Raw genomic sequence first — 26,987 nt, 5'->3', positions numbered from 1 at the left:
CTTTGTCTCACACCAGATTTAACATTAAACCATCTTCCTGTACTTCCTTCAATTCTAACTGCTGACTTACAACTCAAATTAAGACTAAGTATTGCTTTATATAATGCCCCATTGACACCATATAACTATAGTGTATTGAATAGCTTCTCTCTTGGCACCTTGTCATATGCCTTTTCCAAATCGACAAAACTTAAATACAGATCTTTATTATATTCCCATGCTTTCTTGACTATCTGTTGTAAAGTGAAGATCTGATCCTGACAGCCTCTCTTTGGCCTGAATCCAGCTTGTTCTTCACTCAGCTTTTCTTCCACAATTCTTCTCAATCGTTTCTCAAGTATACTTGCATAGAACTTGCCATGAACACTTAGTAGGGAAATACCTCTGTAATTCTCGCATTCAGTTTTATTTCCCTTTTTATATATGGGTACTATGAGAGCTCTACTCCAATCATCGGGAAATTGTCCCTCTGTCCAGGCTTTCTGAACTATGCAGTGCAGCCACTGTAAGACTTATACCATCTGGTCGAATATCATCTACTCCTGCTGCCTTTCCACATTTCAAACCTTTGTTGGCTTTTTCTACTTCAAGTATGGATATGTATTCCTGACTGCATGCCTGGTCAGTGTTTTTTACCACTATGCTGTCATCACTGCTTCTTTAATTTAGCAGTTTTTCAAAGTAATTGCTTCATACTTCAAGGATATCTTTTCCTTCCGTTTTCATGTCACCTTTATCATCTCTAACTCGTTTTACAGCACTCTTTCCTCCATTCCTAAGCTTCTTCAACAACCTCCAGAATATTTTGCCACCTTCTTGATATTTATTTTCTATATTCTTGCCAAAGTCCTCCCATGACTTTTGTTTAGCTAGTTTTACACGCTGTTTAGCATTCTTGTATTTGTCTCCGTATTCTCTAAGAGCACAAGCTGATCTATTTGCCAGGAAATTGTGATATGCTTTCTTCTTTTCCTTCACTGCCTCTTTAATTTCTTGTGTCCACCATGGAGTTCTGATTTTTCTATCCTTGCAGACAACCTCATACCTCCTCTGGGTAAATGCAGACAACCTTGCAGACAGACAACCACATGCCTCTCTGGGTGAATCGATCAGTGTTTTCTTGAGGGTTTGCCACTAAATCTCCAAGGTTTGGTTCCTGTTCTCAAACTCTTTCATTTTTCCTTCAGTAATCTTTATGTATTTTAGTCTACAGTTCACATATAAGAGCTGCTCAACTTTTATTCACTTTAAAACTTTCTTACATGTCATTCTTTTCAATATGAAATTCAATTTTATCCTGCTCAAGACTAAATAGTGATCACTTCCAATTTCAAATCCTCTGTACACTCTGGTGTCCTGCACCAGGGAGAAAACATCACTATCAACAATAACATAGTCAATGAGACTTTTCATATTCCTTGCCTCTTCTCTCCATGTGAATTTGTGCACATTTTTATGTTGGAACATGGTGTTAGTAATAACCAGTCCATGTCCTGAGCAGAAATCCAACAGATATTTGTCAATATTATTAGCTTTGCTCTTTTCTCCATATTTTCCCAAAATATTTTTGTATGTCTCACAATCATTTCCTACTCTGCTATTTAGATCCCCAACAAGGACCAACTTTTCCTTTTTCATTGTGTCAGTTGCTTTTTCTAAAGCATCAAAAAATTCCTCCACTTCTACCTTAGTAGAACCTTCTGTTGGACCATAGGCACAAATAAGTCTCATTGTCCAGTTCCCCATTCTCATATTTGCCCACATTACTCTACTTGAGACTGCCTTCCATTCAAGAAGATTAGCCTCATATTTTGTGTTGAATACTATGGCTACAACTTCTTTTCCTTGATTGTCATTGCCTGAATATAACATTTTGTATTTATTGCTCAGAAAGATCTCACCAGTTTTTGTCTTTTTTGTTTCAGTCACCCCTATTATGTCGATCTGGTACTTATCTAATTCCTCAGCTAGCTCCATTTCTTTGCCATTCAGGCTTCTTATGTTGATAGTGCCGATCTTTAACTCTGGTGATGTTGAGTTGGGGTGTGTTTTCAGATTTGTTCCAGTAGCTGAATTTTCTCTGTTCACCCTGGTTTCCTGGCGAAAACAACAGGGGCCTTGTTTAACCAGGCGACACCCAAGCTGGCATGAAATTTTGTCATGTTGTACCATCATATTTTTATTTTGGTTTAACCAATAGGAATACAATTTGTTCGGCTAAATCCCAAATTGCCAGAGAATCCTCGTTCGTTCAGTATCCAAGTAGATACCCAACAGAGTGAACCACGAGACGGTGAGGATTGGACATTAGGTCTGAAGCCCGGGTCGGTTCTCCGCATTTCTTTAAAGGCTATGTGGAGGTCTCCTTTTAGTTATACAGCTTTGACCTTTAAGCACCCCTAATTTTTTTTATTATTATTTTATTTTATTTTTATTTTTACTATTACTATTTTTTTCATTAGAAATCATGCCAGTAGATTAACCGGTAATCAAATCATTGTTCCTTTACCTTACTGTGTATAACGTAACTCAGCTTGTCCTTGTATATATGTATATACTTCAGATGATGATCTTAATATGAAGATCGAAACGGTTGTAAAGTGCATAATTTCTAAAATGAATGCTCATCACCGTGCAACACTAAATGAAAGAATTATGAACACTAAATAATCTAAAAACATGAAAATCTACATTAATATACTATAAAACATTAATTTCCTAAGGGGAAAAACACAGTAAAACAGATAAAAATCACTAGTGATACTAAGATGCTAAATACACTGGCCACTCATAAAGTTGCTGTGATAATTTGGCCAGGTTGAGCAATTCTGCAAAAATATATTATTACTAGGGGACTCCACCCCTGACGCCTACGGCACCCAATCCCCTGTGTTCTGGACTGGTAGGCCGGTTCTCCTTGAATTCTGATGACTCGACACTCAGGGTAGCCCCTGAGTGTCGAGTCTTCAAAAGGAGGCGCCGCGCCTATGGCACCCAACCTCTGTGTTCTGGACTGGTAGGCCAGTTTCAAATAACTTGACAAAAACGTTACAGCCTACATCCGTATCCAATTTCAGCGTATCATTTTATAGTATAGAGTAGATTCATAATCAGTTTTCAACAAAATACATTTCTCAAGCTCAAATAACTTACTTCCTCTTGCTTTTGCACACTTGGCAGTTACTGTCTTGTTAAATTTTTTATGATGGTTTTAATTCAGAAGACAACAATAAGAAAATTAATATTTTGTTTATCTTGCTAGTTTCAGAGCACACTGTTTGTCCCATTACATAAACAGCAGCAATTAGTTAAACTTTTAACAGACAACTCTTTCCATTATTAACTAATCGTTGCTGTGTGTGCTCTGAGCAAGATTTCACTGGGTATAAAACCAGTTACAGTGAAATCTTAAAGATTAGTAAATAAATATGTCACTTATTTTCTTATTATTGTTGCCTTTTGCTTTGAATTAAAAATATAAAAAAAACTTAATATGAACTGCCAACAACATAAGCCTTTCTACCCATTTAAGTTACTGATCTTGTTACTATCATTATTGTACAACCCTATAAAAGACAAGCATGACCTCTCTCCTCGAGAATAATCATAGCTCCATTGGTACACTGAAAAGAATCACTTGACATTTGTGTCCTTCATTTGCCACGACCTGGGTTTGAACTCATCCAGGATACAAGGAATCCTTAGAGAGAATTGTCACTTTCTGAGTTGACCCTGTCTTAATAGAGGGGAGAAAAAAACCCTACAAGACAGAAAAACCAGTCAGATAACATAAGTTAACAGACACGATATATTGGATGTGTCCTTCATTTGCCATGACCTGGGTTTGAACTCATCCAAGATACAAGGAATCCTTAGAGAGAATTGTCACTTTCTGAGTTGACCCTGTCTTAATAGAGGGGAGAAAAAAACCCTACAAGACAGAAAAACCAGTCAGATAACATAAGTTAACAGACACGATATATTGGATTTGTCCTTCATTTGCCACGACCTGGGTTTGAACTCATCCAAGATACAAGGAATCCTTAGAGAGAATTGTCACTTTCTGAGTTGACCCTGTCTTAATAGAGGGGAGAAAAAAACCCTACGAGACAGAAAAACCAGTCAGATAACATAAGTTAACAGACATGATATATTGGATGTATGTCCTCAATTGTGTAGGTGATTGTTCCAACTGATCCTATATTCATACAGAGAAATTACTTTTTTTAATAATTTTAGACTCGAAACAAATTGTTTATTTTGAGTACATTTGAATTAAAGAAAATGTCTGCATATAATAGTTATTTTCTTGGGATTTAAAATTTTGTCTCATCCTTTTAGCAAAGGATTGCACAAGAAGTGTTAACAACCCTTAAAGAACATCCTGATGCCTGGACTCGAGTTGATACAATTTTAGAATTTTCTAAAAATCAACAGACAAAATATTATGCCTTGCAGATACTTGAAAATGTTATTAAAACAAGATGGAAAGTACTACCCAGGAATCAGTGTGAAGGTAATTATATGATTTGAAAATGACATTTTCAGTTAGCATTTATGTGATCTAAATTGTGTTTACACTTCAGTGGGCTATTAATAAATTAAAAAAAAAAACCTATCAGAATAGTAGTCTCTGCAATGAATTTGTAATGAAATATATTTGTGTTGGTACACAGATCTGGTTCATGACCTGTATCTAAAATATTTTGCTAAATTTACATAAGCAAATTCAAAGGTCTCCTCTGTTTATTTTCTTCCTAATGATTTTGAAATGCTGTCCAACCACTCACTACAAATAGCATATGCAATCAGATTTCTGTGTATTTGGGTTATTAATACATTATTATGTATTTATTTTAAAAAAGCTGCATCACAGAACACTGTGGCAAGACTGAGATGTTGATTAGATAACTTTCATTGTGTAATGTGAGCCAATCACCTCTCTTACTTGGAAGTAAGAGAGGTGATTGTTTTGCATGAAAATTTTCCATGTTTTGGTCTTTGGAACAGGGTTACCACATTGCCTAACTCTTAGTCCACACATGCTACTGATGTAATATAAATTAACCATCTTTCTTACACTGCTTTGAAAGAAGTCAATGAATGTTCCCAATGAGCAAGATGCATTGTGTCATGTAACGAGTCACATATTTGTAGCCAATATGTGACTTGGAGGTATATAATGCTCACATTATATTGGAGGTATATGATGCTCACAAGCAGTGCAACTCTGTGCTGTGAAATGGCTGCAAGAAGAGAACTAACAGAGTTCGAAAGAGACATCATGATAGGATGCCATGTTGCTGGCCTGTATGTTTGGCAAATTGGGCAATCCCAGGTATCAGTGATACTATACTGAGATGTAAGTGCAGTGAGTCAACTGTAAGTGTTTCTTGCAGTGGACGATCTACCACACTCGCCAAACCTTAATGTAGATTGCTACGAAGGATAATATGTAAAAACCGCCATTCGTCAGCCAATACTGAATGCGGAGTTCTGGACATTGACTGGAACATGAATCTACACAAAAGCATTCAGAACCAAGGCTTACAGCATGGGTTTTCGGGGTAGGACTGCAATATGGACACTCCACATAACTTGAATCACCATGCGGCGTTGTCTTCAGTGGTGCAAAGAGCACGTAGGACATGTAAGCTTGGAAAGCTGTGTTATGGATCATGCTCACCCTCTACCAAACAGATGGATAGGTGTTGCAGATGCCAAGCGAATGTCTCTTACCAGAGGGCTTAACCATAACTATGAAATTCTGAGGTGGTGGTGTGATGGTGTGGCTTTGTTTTTCTTGGTTTGGCCTTGGACTTCTGTTTATGGTGCCATGAACACTGAATACTGAGAGGTATCTGAACGTTTTGGACAAAACAATGCTTCCTACTTTGTGACATTTCTACAGAAATGACCATTTTCCCTTTCAGCAAGACAATGCACTGTGTCATAAGTTGCTGCTTTAACTGCATGGTTAGTGGACATGAATGGTACCACACTTGACTGGCCTCCACTGAGTCCTGATCTCAACCGTATTGAACATCTATGGAATGACATGGAGTGTCCGATGAGGTCAAGAGATGTTGGAAGTTTTTTTCCCACTTAGTTAGACTATAAATTATATATTTAGTTTAATCCTTTATCCAAGTGTAAGCAAACAAAGTTTGTGTCTGAAGTATCTTCAGGACTGGGGCAACTCTTGGCAAAGGTGGACCAAGCTCACATCACTCCTTGTCTCAGTATCTCCCATAATACAAAGCATATCTACTTGCAGACATATATAATGCTATGCATTAAGGGAAGGGCCACTACCCAATGAAAAGAAGGAGTAGCCATAGTATTCAACACAAAATACGAGGCTAATCCTTGAATGGCAGGCAGTCTCAAGTAGAGTAATGTGGACAAATATGAGAATGTGGAACTGGACAATGAGACATATTTGTGCCTATGGTCCCACAGAAGGTTCTACTAATGTAGAAGTGGAGGAATTTTTTGATGCTTTAGAAAAAGCAAGTGACAGAATGAAAAAAGGAAAAGTTGGTCCTTGTTGGGGATCTAAATAGCTGAGTAGGAAATGATTGTGAGACGTACAAAAATATTTTGGGAAAATTTTGTGAAAAGAGCAAAGCTAATAATATTGGCAAATATCTGTTGGATTTCTGCTCAGGACATGGACTGGTTATTACTAACACCATGTTCCAACATAAAAATGTGCACAAATTCACATGGAGAGAAGAGGCAAGGAATAAGAAAAGTCTCATTGACTATGTTATTGTTGATATTGATGTTTTCTCCCTGGTGCAGGACACCAGAGTGTATAGAGGATTTGAAATTGGAAGTGATCACTATTTAGTCTTGAGCAGGAAAAAGTTGAATTTCATATTGAAAAGAATGATATGTAAGAAAGCTTTAAAGCGAATAAAAGTTGAGCAGCTCTCAGATGTGAACTGTTGGCTAAAATACAATAAGATTATTGAAGAAAAAATGAAAGAGTTTGAGAACAGGAATCAAACCTTGGAGATTCACTGGCAAGCCTTGAAGAAAGCCCTGATTGATTCAGCTAGAGAGGCCTGTGGTGAAGTTGTCTGCAAGGATAGAAAAATCAGAACTCCATGGTGGACACAGGAAGTTAAAGAGGGTGAAGGAAAAGAAGAAAGCATATCAAAAGTTCCTGTCAAATAAGTCAGCTTATGCTCTTAGAGAATACAGAGACAAATGCAAGAATGCTAAACAGTGTGTAAAACTAGCTAAACAAAAGTCGTGGGAGGACTTTGGCAAGAATATAGAAAATAAATATCAAGAAGGGGGCAAAATATTCTGGAGGTTGTTGAAGAAGCTTAGGAATGGAGGAAAGAGTGCTGTAAAACGAATTAAAGATGATAAAGGTGACATGAAAACTGGAGAAAAAGATATCCTTGAAGTATGGAGTAATTACTTTGAAAAACTGCTAAATGAAAGAAGCAGTGATGACAACACTGACCAGGCATGCAGTCAGGAATACATATCCATACTTGAAGTAGAAAAAGCCAACAAAGGTTTGAAATGTGTGAAAGGCAGCAGGAGTAGATGATATTCGACCAGAAATGCTGAAGTATGGTGGTATAAGTCTTACAGTGGCTGCACTGCATAGTTCAGAAAGCCTGGACAGAGGGACGAATTCCCAATAATTGGAGTAGAGCTCTCATAGTACCCATATATAAAAAGGGAAATAAAACTGAATGTGAGAATTACAGAGGTATTTCCCTACTAAGTGTTCCTGGCAAGTTCTATGCAAGTATACTTGAGAAACGATTGAGAAGAATTGTGGAATAAAAGCTGGGTGAAGAACAAATGTTTTTGTTCTTCACCTTCCTGTGTCCACCGTTACGAACAAATGTTCATATAGACATTTGAACAAATGTCTATACGAAATTTTCATATCTGTAACCATTTGATTCTTCTGAGATTAGATTATTTGCAGTATTTCTGTCTTTTATTCAAGATTTTTATTATACGTTTTGTAACCTGTATTTAATAGACAGATTCCATTGTAATTTCCACAATCATGTCTACTTTTTAAATATAGATATAATGTTAGCTTTTGACTTCCAGTGGAACCTCACATTTCCTTGAGCAGTTATTTATTTATTTTAAGAATCTGATATAATCTGACATTTGTTCAAACAAATATTGTCTATATACAATCTAAACAATTCATTCAAAAAAAGACAATTTAATTTAGAGACTCATATGGCCTTTATAGATTATGATAAAGCTTTTGATAAATACAGAGAAAAATTATGTAATATAATGAAAAAAAAAACAAGAATATCCGTTACATTTGGTACAAGCTATACGAAATTTATATAGAGATACAAAAATCAATTACACTTAGGTAATAAATTAACAGAAGAGAATGAAAGTAATCAGATTATTAGAAAGGAATGTAGCTTATCTCCAACTCTATTCAACAGATATAGTAATCAGATTATTAATCTAAGAAAAACAATAAAACAAGGCATCTGGTTAACCAGAAGAATGGCTTAAATTATAATGTTGTATGCAGATGATCAGATTATAGTTCAAAACAATGAAAATAATATACAAAAATACAATTTAAAAATTTCACAAAAGAAAACAAAGCAATCATGGCATTTAAAGGTTGAGATCATGTTAGATCAAAAAGAGTCATAAAAAACAAAATAGAACAAATTGTTTTTTGAATGAATTGTTTAGATTGTATATAGACAATATTTGTTTGAACAAATGTCTATACGAAATTTTCATATCTGAAACCATTTGATTCTTCTGAGATTAGATTATTTGCAGTATTTCTGTCTTTTATTCAAGATTTTTATTATACGTTTTGTAACCTGTATTTAATAGACAGATTCCATTGTAATTTCCACAATCATGTCTACTTTTTAAATATAGATATAATGTTAGCTTTTGACTTCCAGTGGAACCTCACATTTCCTTGAGCAGTTATTTATTTATTTTAAGAATCTGATATAAATGTTTTCTGCCAAAGATCTATTTTTGTCACATTATCCAGTTGAATTTCTATTTTTTGATACTTTTATTGCTTTTAGTTTTTCTAACCTAATTGGTTCTATCAGTACTAATTCTTCATTATTTTCTGCTATTAAATTTGGGTCATACCATAAATTCTTATGATGTTCTCTCCATTGTTTCTCTTGTATTATGTTGATTTCTGCTGTATATCTTTGATGTTGAAAGTTTATTCTTCACTTGATTAGACTATAATAAATTTAGTTTTATCCTTTATCCAAGTGTGAGCAAACAAAGTTTGCGCCAGAAAATATCTTCAGGACGGGGGCCAGGTTGTACAACTTCGGACAACTCATAGCAAAGGTGGACCAAGCTAACATCACTCCTATCTCAGTATCTCCCATAATGCAAAACACATCTCCTTGCAGATATGTATAATGTTATGCATTAAGGGAAGGGCCACTACCCAGACTAGTTTCGACCTTTATTGAGGTCTCTTCAGTGGAGATACCAGGCAGAAGCAATTGCGAGGTCATCTCTACCTATAGGAGTTTCCAAAAGGTGTGCCACCTTTTTATTAAATTATTCTGGATTTAGAGAAAGATGTTGAAAGTTTATTTTTCACTTGGTTAGACTATAATAAATTTAGTTTAATCCTTTATCTAAGTTTGAGCAAACAAAGTTTGCAACTGAAAATATCTTCAGTACAGGGGTCAGGTAGTACAACACTGGGAAACTCGTAGCAAAGGTGGACCAAGCTAACGTCACTCCTATCTCAGTATCTCCCATAATGCAAAACACATCTCCTTGCAGATATGTATAATGTTATGCATTAAGGGAAGGGCCACTACCCAGACTAGTTTCGATTGAAGTCTCTTCAGTGGGAGCCAGACCCAGAAGTGGAGATACCAGGCAGAAGCAATCGCGAGGTCATCTTTACCTAGGAGTTGCCAAAAGGTGTGCCACCTTTTTATTAAATTACTCTGAATTTAGAGAAAGATGTTGAAAGTTTATTTTTCACTTGGTGAGACTATAATAAATTTAGTTTTATCCTTTATCCAAGTGTGAATAAACAAAGTTTGTGTCTGAAAATATCTTCAGAACAGGGATCAGGTAGTACAACACTGGGAAAAGGTGGCACACCTTTTGGCAACTTATATAGGTAAAGATGACCTCGCAATTGCCTCTGCCTGGTATCTCCACTTCTGGGCCTGGCTGCCACTGAAGAGACCTTAATAAAGGTCGAAACTAGTCTGGGTAGTGGCCCTTCCATTAATGCATAACATTATACATATCTGCAAGGAGATGTGTTTTGCATTATGGGAGATACTGAGATAGGAGGGAGGTTAGCTTGGTCCACCTTTGCTATGAGTTGCCTGGTGTTGTACTAGCTGACCCCAGTGCTGAAGATATTTTCAGGTGCATTGCTCACTTGGATAAAGGATTAAACTAAATTTATTATAGTCTAACCAAGTGAAAAATAAACTTTCAACATCTTTCTCTAAATCCAGAGTAATTTAATAAAAAGGTGGCACACCTTTTGGCAACTCCTATAGGTAAAGATGACCTTGCCATCGCTTCTGCCTGGTATCTCCACTTCTGGGCCTATCTCCCAATGAAGAGACCTCAATAAAGGTCGAAACTAGTCTGGGTAGTGGCCTTTCCCTTAATGCATAACGTTATACATATCCGCAAGGAGATGTGTTTTGCATTATGGGAGATACTGAGATAGTGATGTTAGCTTGGTCGACCTTTGCTACAAGTTGCCTGGTGTTGTACTACCTGACCCCTGTCCTGAAGATATTTTCAGGCGCAAACTTTGTTTGCTCACACTTAGATAAAGGATTAAACTAAATTTATTATAATGCTGTATATCTTTCTTTGTTGTTTAATTTTCTTAATATTTTGTAGGTTATGTTTTGTTTTCCATGTGTGTCTGCTTCTATTTTATTAATAAATCTGTCCCAAGAATCATGGTGAGCTATCTATACTATGGTTTTAGCCATATTTCTTTTGTTTTTGTATTATTTTGTGTTTCCTTTGTATGTTTTTGAAGGAATCTTTGGTAGTCCATTTGTTTTTCTTTTATTGCATTTTCTATATCCGTGTTCTAAATTTTTAGTGTTTTTCTTTCCAAGTACTTCAGAGATGTGTTATGAATTCTCTTTATTAAAGTTTTCCATTCTTCTATATCAGCATTGATATTTTGTCTTATTTTAAGTAATCTGTTAATTGTGATAGATATAGCATCCTAATGCTTTCTTTTTGTAATAATAGATATACTTGTTCTATTTCTTGTTTTTTCTTATTCACTTCCTTTCTTCATTTTGTTCATAATTCTATTTTAGAAATTACTATGTAATGATCTGAAAAAATTAATTTCCTCTGTAAACATGTATGTATCTTTCACACGTGGAGCTAGTTTCTGATTAGTAATGATATAATCAATTATATATCTTGCTCCTCTGCCATTCCAAGTATATTTATTTATTTATTTTTTATTTTTGCAACGTATTAGTTATTTTAAAATTATTGAAAATAATTTTTTCTTAATATAGAAGTTCTTGACGATTGTTATTCATGCAAATTTCCATGAATAACAATCGGAATAGAAAATATGTTATTCATACATATTTTCCTACAGCATTTGAGATTGGATTATCTCAAATGCTGATTAAAATTGATTAGAATTCTCTTCTCTACCTTCTTTAGTGACATATATGCCTATAATATTTAAGTAACTTCTACTTGTTTTTAATTCAACTGTCATAATTCCATTATTTACAAAATTGTGCTTTCATATTCTATTTTTTCATGTATTATCTATTAAAATGGTCACTCCACAAGATGCTCTGATATGTTGGTTCCCTCCATTATATAACATAGTAAAACCATCTATATCTTTTGTTTCCTTTACTTTTTCTTTCTATTATCACGGCTGTATTAATGTTTTTAGTTGTTTTACTAATTCTTATTCTTTTGTTGATATACTTCATACTTTCTAAGTGGGTATCTTTTAAAATCTCTGATATTCCTAACTGCTCATCTTTTATCCTTTTTTGGTTATTTTCCATTGTTTCTTTGCAAAGAATTTTTCCATTTGAAGTGTGGACACTTTTTACTTAGTAAACAGCCTTACTCAAAACCTCCAACTTGGAAGACCAGCATATTTCTCTTAGTCTGGCACCTACCTCTCGACCCTATTCACTTCTATTTATTTTTATATTTTTTTGAGATTTATTTTTTGTTGATTTGTCCTGTAAAGCAAATCATTTATACCTTGGTTATTTTATTTTATTATCGTTATTATTATTATTATTATTATTTTTATTTTTTGCTGTGGCATACTAGACTTGTATTTATGGTAGACAGTCACTGTAGCAAATATTACTATAACAAACTATTGCAAAGGCCTTACTAAAACCCCACCATAGGTATAGTTAGCAGTGGTGTATGGTGGATGCTTACAATGTTTCGAGTCTGTATGGTAGCCGTTCTTTGGTAAAGTAACTATTAAAGAAAGCATTAAAATTTAAATGTACTATATTAAGAAAAAATGTTCTGTTTATACATCATTTTAATCGATTCCTAATTGCAAATGCTACATAAATTTGGAAGAGGTGAATGTTTTATCATCTTTATTAGTTTTTAACTTTATCTTACATTTTCAGTTTGTAAAAGGTGTGCACAAAATTTCAACACTGTTTTCTGTTGTTGAGAAGTCAATTAAAAAAAAAACTACACAGTTATCTAACAGGTAACCTCAAGAAATAACTGATTGACTGTAGGCAATCTACTGAATAGAATTAAGCCACATCTGCTGTTGACAGCCCACATGCCTTTAAAATTCCTGTGGAAATTTCATTCAGTGCACATGAACCAGTGTATGTGCTATGTTATCTCCACTCACCTTCCGTCGTTAAAAATGCAGGCAGATATCTCATAGGGAAATCACATTACTCTTCATATATGAGTAGTCAGCGTGTGCATCGGCAACACTTTCATTATGTCATTTACAGTCACATTGGGAGTATCTTGATATTTATAATAGTTCACAACTATTTATTTCAAATAAATAACTGTTCAAAAATTATTTCTTCATGCATTTTTTTTGGGTCTGCGTTGCACACCCAGAATATACATCCCTGGATATGATGGCATAAAAGAAATGCACTCAGTTTTAAATTAAAAATCTTACTGGTTTTCTCTTTAAAATCAGTTGAATTATGTGATGAATATTTAGTTGGTAGATGAAGAATTTGCATTTGGTAATTTCTTAAAGCGAGCATTTCTGCATCTCATCCTGCTGGTTGTTGAATTTGATTGACATTCTGCCAGAAACAGATCTGTTTCTGGCAGAATGTCAAACCAGAAACAGGCTGTTCAATAAGTGATAAGACTATATTTATACAGAAAACGGATTACCTTTAATCGTCCTCATTTACATGGTCTTGTTCGAAGTAACTACTGTGAGACGTGATGCACATGTCACAACGTTGCGTCCACTTCTTAAACACATGTGAGAGTCCGTTTTTTGAGAGTTCTTTCAAAACCGCCTCCGCAGCTTTTACACATGCTTTGTTACTTTCGAAATGGCAGCCTCTTAGTGGTTTCTTGAGCTGAGGAAACAGCCAGAAATCGCACGGTGCGAGATCAGGACTGTATGGAGGGTGTGGTAGGATATCTGTGTTGTTCTTCTGCAGAACGTCCACTACACAACCAGCAATATGTGGCCTTGCATTATCATGGTGTAATAAGAAGCCATTCTTCAGCAATGGACGCTTCCTTTTGACGTGCTTGATGATAATCGCTGCTGTGTTGATCATTGTCTCTGTGATGAACGTTGAAGGTCTTCCCTCACGTTCAAGATCTTCCACATTTTGCCTTCCTTCCTTAAAAGTTTTATGCCAGCGAAAAACACTTGCCCTCGACATTGCTTCATCGTGGAAAGCTTCGAGTATCATGTTAAAAGTGTCCTATGCCGATTTTTGCAAACGCACACAAAATTTAATCGCATAATGCTGTTCCAAGGACGCTTCCATTTCGAAGACTGGTCGCAGCTCATAGGTGCGCCAATGAGCACTTGCGTTTAGTCACGTGACACTCTGGCACATCAGCTCGTATACGCCATCTATCAATCTCTTTTGTTAATACATACAGCAACATTTCTTTATTCCACAGAAATTAATATTGTGATGAGTGGTTTCGCCACAGTAAAATTAGTCTTATTACTTATTGAACAGCCCACTTATTTAAGTTATGAGTACGTCATTTGTTTTGGTGTTTATGTTAAAAATGTTGATTTGGAAAGAATTTCTTAGTGGGATCTTTTGTATTTTATTTAATTTCACTTTATTTTTGAGAAATTATTTTCATCTACAGTGATAGGGTTGTTGATTGTTATTTCCATTCTTCATTTTATATAGATCTTATTTATTTCAATATTTATTTTGTGACTTCTATTCACAAAAGACTAACAGTTCCTTCTCACTGCTACCTAGAAATATGACATTTCCACTGTCCAGTTAGAATAAGTTTGAATCGGTAATCGGGATCATGATTAAACTGAAATAATCCATTTCTTAAACCATTGCATTAGTGAATATACACTGCGAAAGAAGAACGGACACATCCCTATGGGCAAGATACATAGTGCCATGTAACGACTCATGTCTTTGTTGCCGGTATCAATTGGAGGAATATGATGCTCCCAAGTCATTGCAACTGTGTCGGGATGGAATGGATGTGAGAAGGAAACTGACAGAGTATGAAAGAGGCATTGTGATAGGATGTCATGTTGCTGGCCTGCTGTTGGGCAAATTGTTGACGAGTTGGACCATCCAAGTCAAAAATCAGTATGGTACTGGGATGGAAGCACAGGGAGCCAAGTGCAAATGCTACCTACAGTAAGCATCCCACTTACCAAACGTGACTCACGTTCGTGAGTGAAATGTTAACTGGATCTCTGCATCTCCACAAAAATATTCAGAACCGAGGCTCACAACATGGGCTTCCATGGTGGGACCATAATATGCAAGCCCCACATTACCCAAACCGACATGAAGTGTTGTTTTCAGTGGTGCAAAGAGCATGTACTGTGGGACTTGGAATGCTGTGGTATGGAGTAGCTAATCACACTACACCCTGTACCGACCAGATGGACTAGTGTGGCAGATGCCTGCTTTATGTCTCTTACTAGAGTGCATAATCTCACTATGAAATTTGGAGGTGAGGGTGTGATGGTATGGTCCTGTTTTCCTGGACTTTTTCGATAGCTATCAGAACATTCTGGACAGTGCAATGCTTCATACTTTGTAACATTACTACAGAACTGACCACTCTTTCAGCAATGTGTTGTGTCATAAGGCTTCTGCTGTAACTGCATGCTTTGTAAACATGAACGTTACCACACTTGACTGACTTCCACAGAGCCCTAATTTGAACCCTACTGAACATCTGTGGGATGAACTGGAGCATTGGGTGAGGTCAAGGGATGTCCATCCCACAATAGTCTGGGACCTTATTACATGCCTACAGGAAGAATGGTCCAAAATTCTCATTGATCACTAATGTATGCTTATGGAAATTATGCCTCGTGGGATTGCTGCAGTCATCGGGGCAGAAGGAAGTCCTACATCTTATTAAGGTGCCATGGCTATTTATTCCTCACACTGATGTCTGTTTACTTCTTTCCAAGCAGTGTATGTAGGACCTAATATCAGTTTGCATTTCAGTTGGATATTGAGTGTGTTAATGGAGATTTACTCATGACCTTCAGCACTTTGAATAAAAAAATTTACTGTTCAGTTGTTTACTGTCCCTTCAGTAGGTTTATAAATGTGACCATTTATAATTCTCATTTCTTTGTGAACCATGCCACATCTTTCTGTTTTTTTAATATAACATTAATATAAGTTTTATGATAATTTTATTAAGAATGTGAAATTAATTATTTGATAACATTCATAAATTATGCCACTTATTCCTTTGATTTAGTTTCTTCCCCCCCCTCCCTGCCATTCGGTTATTCTCTACTCCGTAACTAACTTCACAGATTTCATAAATATATCACTTTTTCATGTTTAGTTACTTAATGGTGTAATTGAAACACTAATATGATGAAGTAAAGGAAGCCTTTCAGTTCCAACTTGAAAATCATATCACACTTCATTTCATTATTATTGTATTCATTGTTGATAGCAAGTGTTACCATGCATAGTGAATTGGGCTTTTTTAATAACAACATTTTTGTAATTTTTTTTTTTTTTTAGGTATTAAGAAGTACATAGTGGGTTTAATAATTAAGACATCATCAGATCCAGAAAGTCTGGAAAGGGAAAAAGTATACTTAAATAAATTAAACATGATACTTGTACAGGTGAGTATTATTTTTTTTTTTTTTATTAATGATATGATACATTCTTCTCATTTTGCTGTTTTGTATGAAAAATGGGATTTTAATACCGTCTTTGTTATAATTACATTTGTTGATATAATTAATCAAGACTGATCAGGCATTCACTTTTGATGGTGAAATGATTGAAATGTGATGAACACGTAAGAAAATGAGAGTGATTACGGGGGGGGGGTGAAGGTTAGACTGTCTAGCATTGTCAAGATAATTCATAATTATGGATACTGCTAGTATATACATATTTTACATGAATTCTGTCCATAAGGCAGAATTCATGATTATCTTAGACCAAATATAGAACATTTTAAAGCCTTGTCAGTAAGCTGAGTTTAATTTCTTATGACTGCATGATGAAATTTAGCTACCTCTTAAGGGCATTCACCAAACCAAGTTGAATTCAAATCCAGACACAATCCACCCGGCTAACCAGACTCATATGAAAAATTGTTTTGTTCCCTCTCTTTCCACAGCAGCTATTAACAATTATATCAGTTAAAAAGGTATTGTGCTAAATGCCAAATGCACGTTCACTTATATTCACGATTACTGAATCAGAGCGTGATTCAAACTTGCTGTCTTTTGATGGTGAAATAATTGAAGTGTAATGAAAACATGTAAAAAAAATGAGGAAGATTAGGAGGAAAGGTTATCTAGCGTCGTCAAGATAATTCATAAGCCATTCTGATATGATTTCTTGTAGTTTTATCATGTTTGTTTTGTGCAGAGCTAATGCCGATTCTAATGCTCCTTATCTTTCCAGCAGACTTTCATAGGTATATAATTCTGGTATGCACATGCACTGTTCCTGCTTGCTTTTTTGTTTGTTGGCTTCTTGGTTAGGTGCATTTTGAGTAACCTTTGAGTTACATTTTCTTGTTTATCTAAAGATAAATATAATGATGAAACGGTTATTTTTGACCACAAGAACTATAGGAAAGATATACTTCTATTTGGGTTTGTAGGTCATATTTATTACAAACTAAGTTATACCAACTAGTTTCGTCAACTATAGCTGTTGACTTCGTCAGGGTAAAGATATATAGATGTAAAACCACTTAAATGCTAAAACTGTTACACTAAAACTGTAAAAGAACCAAATATAATTGCATTTTTATAAAATACAGAAGAATGTGTACATCACATGCATAGAGAGTGTATGATCTCGCTTGTTGTTATGTAGAATGCTCTATAATTTGTAGCAAAATTCAATTCTGGAAAGTTTAAAGATCTGATGAGGGTCTTCCAGATCTCAGGCAGAATTAATCCTTGGTTTCTATGTAGGTTTCATTTTGAACGAATAACCGTTGTGGCTTCTTTTATCATTCGGGAGTGGAAATCCTCTTTGTAATAAATCTGACCTACAAATCCAAATAGAAGTCTATCTTTCCTAAAGATAAATATGTTTCTTTGAAATCTGCTAAGCTATCCAGGAATTTCATCTTCTTTCTCATCCATCATATGACAGGTTGAGTCCCCCTATGTGCAAATCTTTGCCATCTAGTTCTATCTCTGGCTATTTCTGTAATCTCTCTGATGCTCGATAATTGTGACTTCAAAGGCTGTAGCCAAGTTCTTTTTGGTCTACTCCTTGATTGTCTCTTTGGACATTCTCTGGAAAGTGTCCAAACTATCTTAATTTCTAATAACTAAAACACTTTTTTTGAATGTTAGTCAAGTGAATTTTAATTTATCGTCCTACATGTTTCACCGCTTTTTGCTATCAGCATCTTCAGGGAATACAATTGGTAAACTATATGAAGGCAACAGACTAGGTTTTAACTGACAGTTCTAATTCATACAAAATTAGTATTGCGAGACAGAATTAATATTAGTATTGCGAGACAGTGTGCGAATGTCTCGCACAATATGTTCTTTCCAAATGGAAAGCAGAACACTACTCAAATTAAGGAATAATAAAGACATCATCATACTTAAAGCTGACAAAGGCAACAATACTGTTATCTTAAATACAAAAGATTATGAAGAAAAAATTAAAAATCTATTATCAGACACATCTGTCTATGACGTCCTCAGTACAGATCCTATGCAAAAAAACCATAACGACACCAATGAACTATTACGTGGGGTGATTAACTGGCCTATAGACTTGATAAGAAAGCTAAAATCCATGCACCCGTTGACTCCAAGATTGTATGGCATTCCTAAAATACATAAAGAAGGTATACAATTATGTCCAATAGTTGATGGAATCTATTCTCCTACTTACCAACACTTACCAACTGTCTAAATATCTAGCCAAGATTTTACAACAACACATTCACAACTCAGATACTTATATTAAAAACTCACAACATTTTATTGAAAAATTAAAAAATATCCCTATATCTGAAGATGATATACTAGCAAGCCTTGACATCACATCTCTGTTTACAAACATTCCGGTTGTGGAAGTCATCAACATATTCCCAAGAATAAGACAACTTATTCCCAAGAAACATCACTACTTTGTTCAATCATTGTTTCATTGTTTAACTTTGAACCCCTTCTCTCCTTCTTGTTGAGGATAAAATCTTATCTCAAATTACCCCAAAACCAAAAATTTGGTACAGATATGTTGATGACATCTTTATCATTTGGAATCATACAAAACTAATGGATTATCTCAACCAAATCAATAGTTTCCACCATACCATCAAATTCACATTAGAAATTGAAAAAGATGAAAAACTTTCATTTCTAGACATCCTAATAAAAAAAAAATAAAAAATAAAATAAAAAAACCAATAACAGTATCAACCTGTCTGTGTATAGAAAACCTACGAATACTGGACGTTACCTCCATTTCAACTCGTCACATCACATATCCCAGAAACTTAGCATTATCCATATGCTTAAGAAAAGAGCTATACATTACACAACAGACCAAGATGACTTACAAAAAGAATTAACTACAATATCCAGAGAGCTATCCTTAAATGGTTATCCTAAAAGACTCTGCAACAATATCCTCTTTTCGGATATACCACAAAGACGTGATGACACCCTGTTATTTTTTATATATATATTTATTCCCTCTTTTTTTATACATATATATAGTATATTAACTATTTAGTCTACCGGCTGTGCCTTTGTTAATAATTATACTATATACTTATGAGGTGATTTATTATATAAATCTCTTTTACTAACAATTATTTTTATTTTGACTCCGAGTGTCCCTATATGTAATTGTATTGCACAAAAGTTCACTCCAATTGGTGCAATGACTTTAACTCTCTCTTTCAGAATCCAACTAATCATTGACTCAAAACCAAGTACAAAATAAACACATTTAATAAAATTAAAACAATAAATATACACTTCTAGCAATAATACATAACTATAACTGCAGATTATATGGATCCAAGGCCTTATTTAAAAATATAAACTTACTCTTAAGACTGAACACTTTTTCTTTCACAGTCACAACAAAATGTTCATAGTCTTTTTCTCTTTCTGTTAAGGCTCTTTTTCAGAAGTTACACGGCTCTGTACTTCAATTTCAGGATCCTTTTCATCAATCAATGTAACATACATAAAAGTCTTCTTGACTAAATCTTGTTTCCTTTTAGTAGCAATACTCATCAGATCAGGCATCCTTAATACCTATAAATCTTCTTAATCAATATATTTTCTAAACATTCACTTTCAGGCATCCTTAATACCTATAGAACTTCCTTATCAATATTTTCTCTAAGAAAAACATTCACTTTAGAATGTAAGCAACAAGTTCTTCTTTCATTCACAATACTAAATGACAGTCTTAACTTTTTCCACTTTAAAAAAACTTACAGTTTCAAGATTTCCTTTTATTCATTACTTATTCCTCCTTGAAACCTATTATTTCCACTATTCCTTTTTCGGAATACACTATAAAATTTCTTCCGACTGCCACACACAAAAAAAATCAAGTTCCTTCCAACTTGAATATTTACCGGCCAGTGTTCTAAAAACTTCAGAACGCTCTCTTGTTTACAACCGTTACTTGGATACGCAACACTTTCCTTGTCAGCTGTCAATCACACATCAAATCCTCTCCGGGAGCATGCGCACTCTACAAAAGTCAGAAACTACGCACTGCAATAAAATGGCTGACTAGCTGTATCCATTAGCGCTAAGAGAAAGTCCTTCACAAAACACAAAATTCAACAATTTTAAACCACAACAAACTTTCTTATAAGTAACACAAATATTCAGTTTAGTAAGTACATCAATTTTTTTACTTCTTTACATGTTACTTCTAATATAACATTTTCATAACGAGCACATCACAAGTGCAGACACTGCGTGTATGAAAACAAAACTAACAAGCATAATTAATACGTAAAAATATTCAGAATTTTTTAATATGATTATTTTTACAACCCAATACATCAGTACTATAACTATTCCATTTGTCAGCAGTATTTCCAAAAAATTGGCTATCCTTCTAAAACCACACAATATTAGAGTAGCATTCAAGCCAGTCAATACTATTTGGAAATTTTTAAGATCACCGAAAGACCCTCATCCATTCTACAAGTACTCTGGAGTATATAATATACCTTGCTCCTGTGGTGTTAGTTACATTGGTCAGACCTCTAGAAGCTTCGAAACGAGACAGAAAGAACACAGGATATGTCAGAAACAACAGACAAGATATTTCAGGACTTTCTTGCCACTTTGCCTCTACCAACCATCTCATTGAGTGGGATAAGAGTCATATGCCCTATATAGAAGAACTACCATTCCAGAACCTTCAAGGAGGCTGCTACGGTTGCCCGTTCAACAGGAAACCTAAATAAGAATCAAGGTCTAATCCTACCAGAAATTTGGAAAGCTTTAATCAGATCACTAAACATCAAAGAAATGAACTTTCACGCCAATTACATTATGTCTCGCAACAAATAACTCGCGCATTGTCTCGCACAATACTAATTTTGTATGAATTAGACTGTCAGTTAAAATCTAGTTTGTTACCTTCATATAGCTTACCAATTGTATTCCCTGAAGATGCCGATAGCAAAAATCGACGAAACGTATAGGGTGATAAATTAAAACCCACTTGACTAACATTCAAAAAAAGTGTTTTAGTTATTATACAAGTAGTCAAGGAAGAAAATCACTATCTTAATTTCTGTTTAAGAATTATAGCTATGATATCTTTTCTATAGTTTAATTTGTGTTTGACTTATTTGTTTTGTGTTTTGACCAGTGAGTCTTATTTTTCTTAGCATTTAATTTCAAATACTCGGATTTTCTGTATTTCTTTTTGATTGTGTGTCCAATTCTCGGCTCCATACATTGCTGTAGGTATAATAATGCTTTTATAGAGTTTTAGTTTGAGGCTTTTTGAAATGCTGTTATTTTTCCATATTTTGTTTAATTTATTCATATTAGACCATCCTTTTTTAAGTTTATTGAAATTTTTTCCTCATCTCTTTCTTATTTGTTGTTTTAGTTTTGCTTAGAATTATTTTCATTCCAAAAGTTTTTTTGGAATGAAAATTCCAAAGTTTTTCCAATTAATTTTCATTTTTTCCGATTAAATTCCAGTTAATTTTTATTGTTTTTGAATTGTTCTTTAGATTCTGCAAGAATAATAATATTGTCTGCATATTTGAAGTGGTTGATATTTGTATACCTGGTTCTTCAGCTATGGATTTGCATATTTCTTCAAGATAGATAATGAAATAATGAATAAATTTGAGAGTGGGCAACCCTGTATGATTCCTTTTTCTGCTTTGAATTTCTGTTTTTATTTTATTAAATTTGACAGTTTGCTTTGGTATCTTTATAATAATTGTTAACAAAGGTTTGTAGTTGTGAATCCAACGTCATAGATTTTAAGATGTTTATTATTTTGTTTCTGTCAGTAGAATCAAATGTGCTTGTTTGAGGTCAATAAAACTGCTGTATATAGGTAAGTTGTATGCCCAGTACTTTTCACCCAGACTATTAACTGTAAAAATATGGTCTATAGTAGACCTTCCAGGTCTGAATCCTGCTTAATCTTCTCCTATTGTTCTCATTCATTAAAGTCTGGATTCTGCTTTGAATAATGTGTGTGAAGATTTTATAGCTATGATTTAGCAGAGTTATGGGTCTATAATTTTCATACTTTTATCTTCCTTTTTGAGAATTGGTATTATGATGCTTGTCTTCCAGTCATCTGGCATTTCATGAGTATATAGTATTTGGTTAAAAAGTTCAAGCAGAAATTGATTTGGAAAATCAAAAGAAAAATTTTGGAAAAGAAAAATTATGTGTGTTTTTGTTAATTCTTTTATATAATATTATATACAGTCTTGCTATCATTCTCTTTATTGGGTTCTTCACTCATTTTTTGCTTTTTCTTCTAACCTAGCATTTTCCTCAAATCAGATCTGGTACCATTTGATGGTTTTTTTCTGCTTTGATTTTTACTGTTGGCTAGATTTCTTTAAAACTTGAATGACTATCTCCAGTAATTCATAATAGTATTCATATTCATTAAAACATTGTTCAGTATTGTAAGAATTCGATGTATTGTTTACATAGCTATATATAAAAAAATAAATAAATGAAATAAAAATTTTCATGGCTTAAACTAGAAATACATGTGATAATACAACATGAGATAGTACATGAGTAGGCTGAATGAAAAGTGAAAAGTCAACTACTGAAACAAACTTCAACATCTAGAAGAAAAAGAATGAACCCAACACCAGAAAAATTGAAAATGGGAACCATCAACATATGGAGTATTAATGGAAAGAAAATTGGAAATGTACCATGTGGATGTAATTGATATTACTAAGACAAAGAAGACAAACAGGTGAGATACTACTAAATAATTGGCAGTAATAATGAAGGAAAGGATGGAATAGCAGTATCATTCAACATCAAACATGAAGATAAACTTCCTGATTGGGAAGTAATTTCAAGCATGTGGGAAATTGCCAAATAGGTAAATGAACAATGAAAATTATTTGGTTCTTTTACGCAAAAAGCTGAAGAATTTTTGAAGTCATTAGAGCAGGCAGCTGATATAAAGAAAATGGAAAAAGTGGTCCTTGGTGGAGATCTAAACAGCAGGTTAGGAAATGAATTCCACCAGGCATGTCAAAATATTTTGGAAACATTTGGAGAAGGGCAAGGCTAATAATAATGGTAAATACCTGCTGGATTTCTGCTCAGGATATGGATATACAGACTAGTGATTACTAACCATATTCCAGCATGAATGATGTGCACAAGTTCATATGGAGAGAAGACAAAATGAAATAAGTAAATGCTTAATAACTACATTATTGTTGATAATGATATCTTTATGCAGATTTGGGATACAATAGTATATACAGAGGAATTGGAAACAAGCAGTTTTGAAAACAAAAATGAAAACCTTGGAGGCTCAGTGGCAAATTCTGAAGAAAACATTGATTCAGTTAGGGATACATGTGATAAAGTTGTCTAAACTATAGAAAAATAAGAACTTCATGGTTGACACAAATTAAAGAAAGCAGTCTGAAAGTTCCTATCAGGTAAGCTGGCAGATACTAAAAGAATGTAGAGAAAAATATCATAGTTGAGCTATGTGTGAAAATAGCTAAACAAAAAGTAATCTGAAGATTTTGGTAGGAATATAGAAGATAAATATCAGGATGGTGGAAAAATGTTATGGAGGCGCTTTAAAAAAACTTAAACATGGAGGAAAGAGTACATAAAATGAGTCAACAATGACAAAAGTGATATAAAAATTGAAGGATACTTTAGGCATCTGGAGTAATTACTTTGAAAGACTTAAAACAAGCAGTAGCAAAAAATGTTCAGCAGTGACAGAACAGTAATTTTTTGAACAGTAGCAGAAAATATTCAAGAGGAATGCAAACAGGAATATGTATCACTACTTGAGGTGAGAAAGCAGTTATCAAAAGACTGAAATGTGGAAAGAACAGCTGGAGTTGGTATTCAACTAGAAATGCTCACATATGAAGGTATAAAAGTTTTGCAGTGGCAACATTGCATAATTATTTCTCTATGAAGTATTTCAAGTAACTTATGTAAGTATTCTTGAAAAGAGGCTGAGAAAAATTGTAGAGAAACTTAAGGAGAACAAGCTAGATTCAGGGCAAACATCAGTTCGTCTGGATCAGATATTCATCTCACAACAAATAGTTGAAAAATCATGGGAATATGACAGGGATCTGTACTTCTGTTTTGTAGATCTGGAAAAAGCATAGGACATGGTGTCTAGAGAAAAGTTATAGAAATCACTACAGTCCTATGGAGCAAGTGGAACATTATACAAAACATATGCATAGTGTATATTTAAGTTGAAAGTAGCAGTTAGAATTGAAGGAAATATAGGAAGATGATTTCATGTAAAATCAAGAGTAAGACAATGATGCACACTATCTTCACTGTTATTTATTTATATGGATCACATTATGAAAGAAAGTGGCATTAAAGCTAGTATTAGTTTGAGAAATCAACATAGCTCTGTGCTTCATGTAGATGATGTTATACTCCTAAACACTTCCAGTGCAAGTTTTAGGATTTATTTTGTAAATTGAATAAAAGCTATAACAAATTTGGCATGAAAAAACAGCAATAAAAAGCCCTAAACTGTGAAAACAGAAATTTAGAAATTATTGTTTACTTTACAGAAATTTAAAATCAGAAAATTACTGTATTTCCTTCAATTAGGGAACCTTTAGAAGAAGTAAAATATTTCAGCTATTTAGGCACAGTGTTTAGTGAAGCTGGCAAATTAAGTCTGGAAATAGACAACAGAATAAGCAAAGCTGGTATGGTGGGCACTCAGCATTTCCATTGGATGTTGTGTGTACTGCCATTGATATGTGGCTTTGCAGGCTTCAGGCATGCATGAAGGCAAAAAGGTGACATTTGCAACATTGATGCTACTGTATGCACATTACACATGTAATTTCTATATGTCAATGATTGATAGATTAAAGGTATGCTCACTGTTCAAGTTGAAACAGCATTTATGGCTAGATTTAGGTACATATTAAAAAAGCTTCACCAGAACATGAAGTGTAATATCAGAATTGATATTTCAAGAGTGTCAGGCATTGTCAACATTTTTCTGAATGCATTTGGTTGAAAGCACCTGGATAATACTTAATAAAACTGTTGTATTAGGTCATCATATATATGTTATGTGAATATTGTACTGCATTATGCTTTGCAGTTTATAATTGTTTTCTGCAGTGATATAAAGTTCCTTCTATGATGTTAAACTTACTCAAAATGAAGTTTGCCATTATTGCCAAGTCACAGTATTATTTTGATTAAAAAGAACATAAATTGTGTTATACTTCCTGATATTGGCCCACTCAAGAGTAGAATACTGCTTCCACACAAGGAGAGAATGAAACTGAATGATAATTGCCTGAATGGACAGAGCAATCAGTATGCATGATTGCATTTTATCAATAGAGGAAATTGTCATTATCATTGCTGCAGTCAGTGAGGTGTATGTTATGATTTGAAAATATGTGAAAAATGTAATTTTTGACATCTTTTTCACATTTTTGTAATTCATCGTCTAGGTATAATATATGTCTACCTGTTTAAGCTGTTGTCATTGTATGTGTTAGGGGACCTACACCCTCATAAATGAAATATTTTTAACTTCTAAGATTTGCTGTTTATAAAATTTAAATGTAATATTGATTGTAGTAATGATTCCTTGCATACTGAATATCTTTCAGATATTAAAGAGAGAGTGGCCAAAAAACTGGCCTAGCTTTATTAGTGACATTGTTGGTGCAAGTAAAACAAATGAAAGCCTTTGTCAAAATAATATGAATATCCTAAAATTATTGAGGTAAGTTTAACAGTTTTCTCTCGATCATTCTGTCAGTTTTATTCATCAGTACACAGTCAGCCTACCAGCACTTTGAACTATTAAATCCAGTTAAAGTAGGGAGGGGGATAAAAAGCACATCCCCCCATAAGTTGCATTATTCAACTTATTCTAATTAAATCCAGATTATAGAATTGCATTGCTTATGATTTATACAAAACAGATATACCACATAAATAAAGATTATTTATTAATCACAAATATCTCATTTTACATATGAAATCATCAATAAAAATATTTGAATACAAAAGAATAGAGCAACATGTTACTGTAGAATACTTCTAAATATGCAGTCACATAGTAAGTAGGATAAAACACTACTGTGGATTGTGTGCGTGTGTAAATTAATATATATATATATATATATTACTCAAGAATATGGCTATTGTACCACCATTGGTGACAGTGATCATGCTGTTCTTTCTTAGGAGGTATCTACTTGTATTGAAGCTCCTATTAAATCAGGCTATATGCTGAATTACAAAGCTGGAAATTATGATCAACTTAGAATACTATCTTTGGTCCCATGGTATCAGTTACTGAATGCAAAAAATGTCAGGAATGCATGAGAATCTGAAAAAGTGCTTGAATGAGGCGATATCTGAATGTATCCCTGGTGTTCAAAGAATAAATAGGTTGGGAGTGAAATGGATGTGCAGCCTTATTAAGCTAGAGATCCACACGAAAAAGATGATGTAGGAAGAATATCATGAGAATAAGAGTGAG

The 26,987-nt window shown here is 34.1% G+C and overlaps 1 protein-coding gene across 1 annotated transcript in view; it reads left to right on the top strand.

Moving 5' to 3' along the window:
* LOC150102567 (exportin-1-like) overlaps positions 1 to 26,987 on the top strand; it is a 448,940-nt gene that overhangs the window by 70,030 nt on the left and 351,923 nt on the right. Inside the window, exons 5-7 of the mRNA XM_090399503.1 lie at positions 4,342 to 4,516; positions 16,266 to 16,372; positions 26,107 to 26,222. Coding sequence (XP_090255629.1) covers positions 4,342 to 4,516; positions 16,266 to 16,372; positions 26,107 to 26,222 — 398 coding nt within the window. The remainder of the gene's footprint in view (positions 1 to 4,341; positions 4,517 to 16,265; positions 16,373 to 26,106; positions 26,223 to 26,987) is intronic.

The sequence above is a fragment of the Typopeltis vanoorti genome, chromosome 10, assembly GCF_054136105.1.
Source record: "Typopeltis vanoorti isolate ZY-2024b chromosome 10, IOZ_Tvanoo_1.0, whole genome shotgun sequence".
Classification (NCBI taxonomy): domain Eukaryota; kingdom Metazoa; phylum Arthropoda; class Arachnida; order Uropygi; family Thelyphonidae; genus Typopeltis; species Typopeltis vanoorti.
This window is presented reverse-complemented; position numbering and strand designations above follow the sequence as displayed.